Genomic DNA, 2,244 nt, shown 5'->3' with positions numbered 1-2,244 from the left:
TTGTCATAATGGTCTAATTAGCTAAAGATGATCCGGTTATAACAAAGGTTTAGCCTAACATTGCAAAGTGACAATTCAAACATGATGATACAACTGTTCCAAATCACAAGCAAACACCAGAGGTCAAGTGATCATGTTGAGTGACACAAAGCTTCTTATCCATTCCGCATAACTGAGCTCAGCTTCTTGTATAATTCTCAAGGAAGGAATTTATACCTCGGCGCGAATGACGGCTTCAGTACCGTAGACCAATAGGTAAGGAGTTTCCCCGGTTGACGTGTAGATTGTGGTACGATATCCCAATAAGGCAAATGGTAACTTCTCGTGCCACTTCTTGTGATTCTCTGCCATCTTCCTTAGTATGTTCTTAGTGTTCTAGTTGGTGGCTTCCACAACTCCATTCATTTGGGGTTGGTATGCTGTGGAGTTTATGTGCTTGATCTTGAAGGTTTCGCACATGGCTTTCATTATATCACTGTTGAGATTGGCGACATTGTCAGTGATGATGGATTCTGGAACCCTGAATCGACAACAATACGGTCCCTAACAAAATCTACGACAACTTTCTTGGTTACAACTTTGTGAGATGCAGCTTCAATCCACTTTGTGAAATAGTCGATGGCCACTAGAATGTACCTGTGCCCATTTGAAGCGGTGGGCTCGATTGGTCCAATGACATCCATTCCCCAGGCAGCAAAAGGCCAAGGTGCGCTGGTTGCATTAATTTCATTTGGAGGTACCCGTATCATATCTGCATGTATCTGGCACTGATGACATTTCTGGACATACCGGATGCAGTCTTTTTCCATAGTCATCCAAAAGTATCAGGCTCTGAGTATCTTCTTGGCTAGGACGAAACCATTCATATGTGGGCTGCCGGTTTTGGCGTGTATCTCTTCAAGTAGTTTGGAGGCTTCTTTGGCGTCAACACACCGTAATAGCCCTAGATCTGGAGTTCTTCTATATAGAATTCCTCCACTCTGGAAGAAATGGTTAGAAAACCTCCAAAGTGTGCGTTTCTGGGTGTGGCTTGCGTGCTATGGATATTCTCCTTTTGTTAAATATTCCCTGATATCATGGAACCATGGATTCCCATCTATTTCCTCTTCAACATGAGCACAGTAAGCCGGCTGATTATGGATTCTTATTGGAATGGGATCGATGAAGTTCTTGTCCGGGTGTTGTATCATGGAGGACAAAGTAGCCAATGCGTATACGAACTCATTCTGGATCATCGGGACATGTCTAAACTCTATCTTGGTGAACCTCTTCATCATCTCTTGCACATGATATAGATATGGTAATATCTTGGTATTCTTTGTAGCCCATTCTCCCTGCACCTGATGTACCAGTTGATCTGAATCGCTAATTACTAGTAATTCTTGGATATTCATATCAACGGCCAAATTGAGCCCCAATATGGAAGCCTCATATTCTGCCATATTATTGGTACACGAAAATCTGAGTTTCACGGATACCGGATAATTTTGACCTGTTTCTGACACCAAAACGACTCCAATAATCACTCCTTTGAAGTTTTCGGCTCCATCGAAAATCATTCTCCACCCGTCGTAAGCTTCAGCGATATCTTCTCCTACGAATGATACTTCTTCATCAGGAAAATATGTTTTCAGTGGTTCGTATTCTCCTCCTACAGGATTTTCTGCAAGATGATCTGCTAATGCCTGTCCTTTAACTGCCTTTTGAGTTACATAGATGATGTCAAATTCCCTCAACAATATTTGCCATTGGGCCAGCCTTCCTGTAGGCATGGGTTTCTGGAAGATGTACTTCAGAGGGTCCATCCTTGATATGAGATATGTGGTATAGGCACAGAAGTAGTGCCTCAGTTTCTGGGCTATCCAGGTCAAAGCACAACAAGTGCGTTCCAGCAAAGAATACCGTGCTTCGTATGGTGTGAACTTCTTACTCAAATAGTATATGGCCTATTCTTTCTCGCCCATCTCGTCGTGTTGTCCCAAGACACAACCAAAAGCCCCATCTAATACAGAGAGATAGAGTAGCAGTGGTCTACCAGGTTCTGGCGGGACCAGGACTGGCAGTGTGGACAAATATTCTTTGATTCTGTCAAAAGATGTCTGGCAGTCTTCAGTCCAATTGGTTGCGGCATCCTTCTTTAACATTTTGAAAATCGTCTCACATATCACGGTTGATTGTGCTATGAAGCGACTGGTGTAATTAAGACGTCCCAAGAAGCTCATCACGTCTTTCTTATTCTTTGGA

The 2,244-nt window shown here is 42.9% G+C and overlaps 1 protein-coding gene across 1 annotated transcript; it reads right to left on the bottom strand.

Annotated features, from left to right (window-relative positions):
* Positions 1-1,037: 1,037 nt before the first annotated feature.
* On the bottom strand, positions 1,038-1,805 carry LOC138903231 (uncharacterized). Its single transcript, XM_070191163.1, has one exon. The coding sequence runs from the start codon at positions 1,803-1,805 to the stop codon at positions 1,038-1,040; it is 768 nt and encodes a 255-aa protein (XP_070047264.1).
* Between the last annotated feature and the right edge of the window lie 439 nt (positions 1,806-2,244).

This window comes from Nicotiana tomentosiformis, chromosome 12, assembly GCF_000390325.3.
Source record: "Nicotiana tomentosiformis chromosome 12, ASM39032v3, whole genome shotgun sequence".
Taxonomy (NCBI): Eukaryota; Viridiplantae; Streptophyta; class Magnoliopsida; order Solanales; family Solanaceae; genus Nicotiana; species Nicotiana tomentosiformis.
This window is presented reverse-complemented; position numbering and strand designations above follow the sequence as displayed.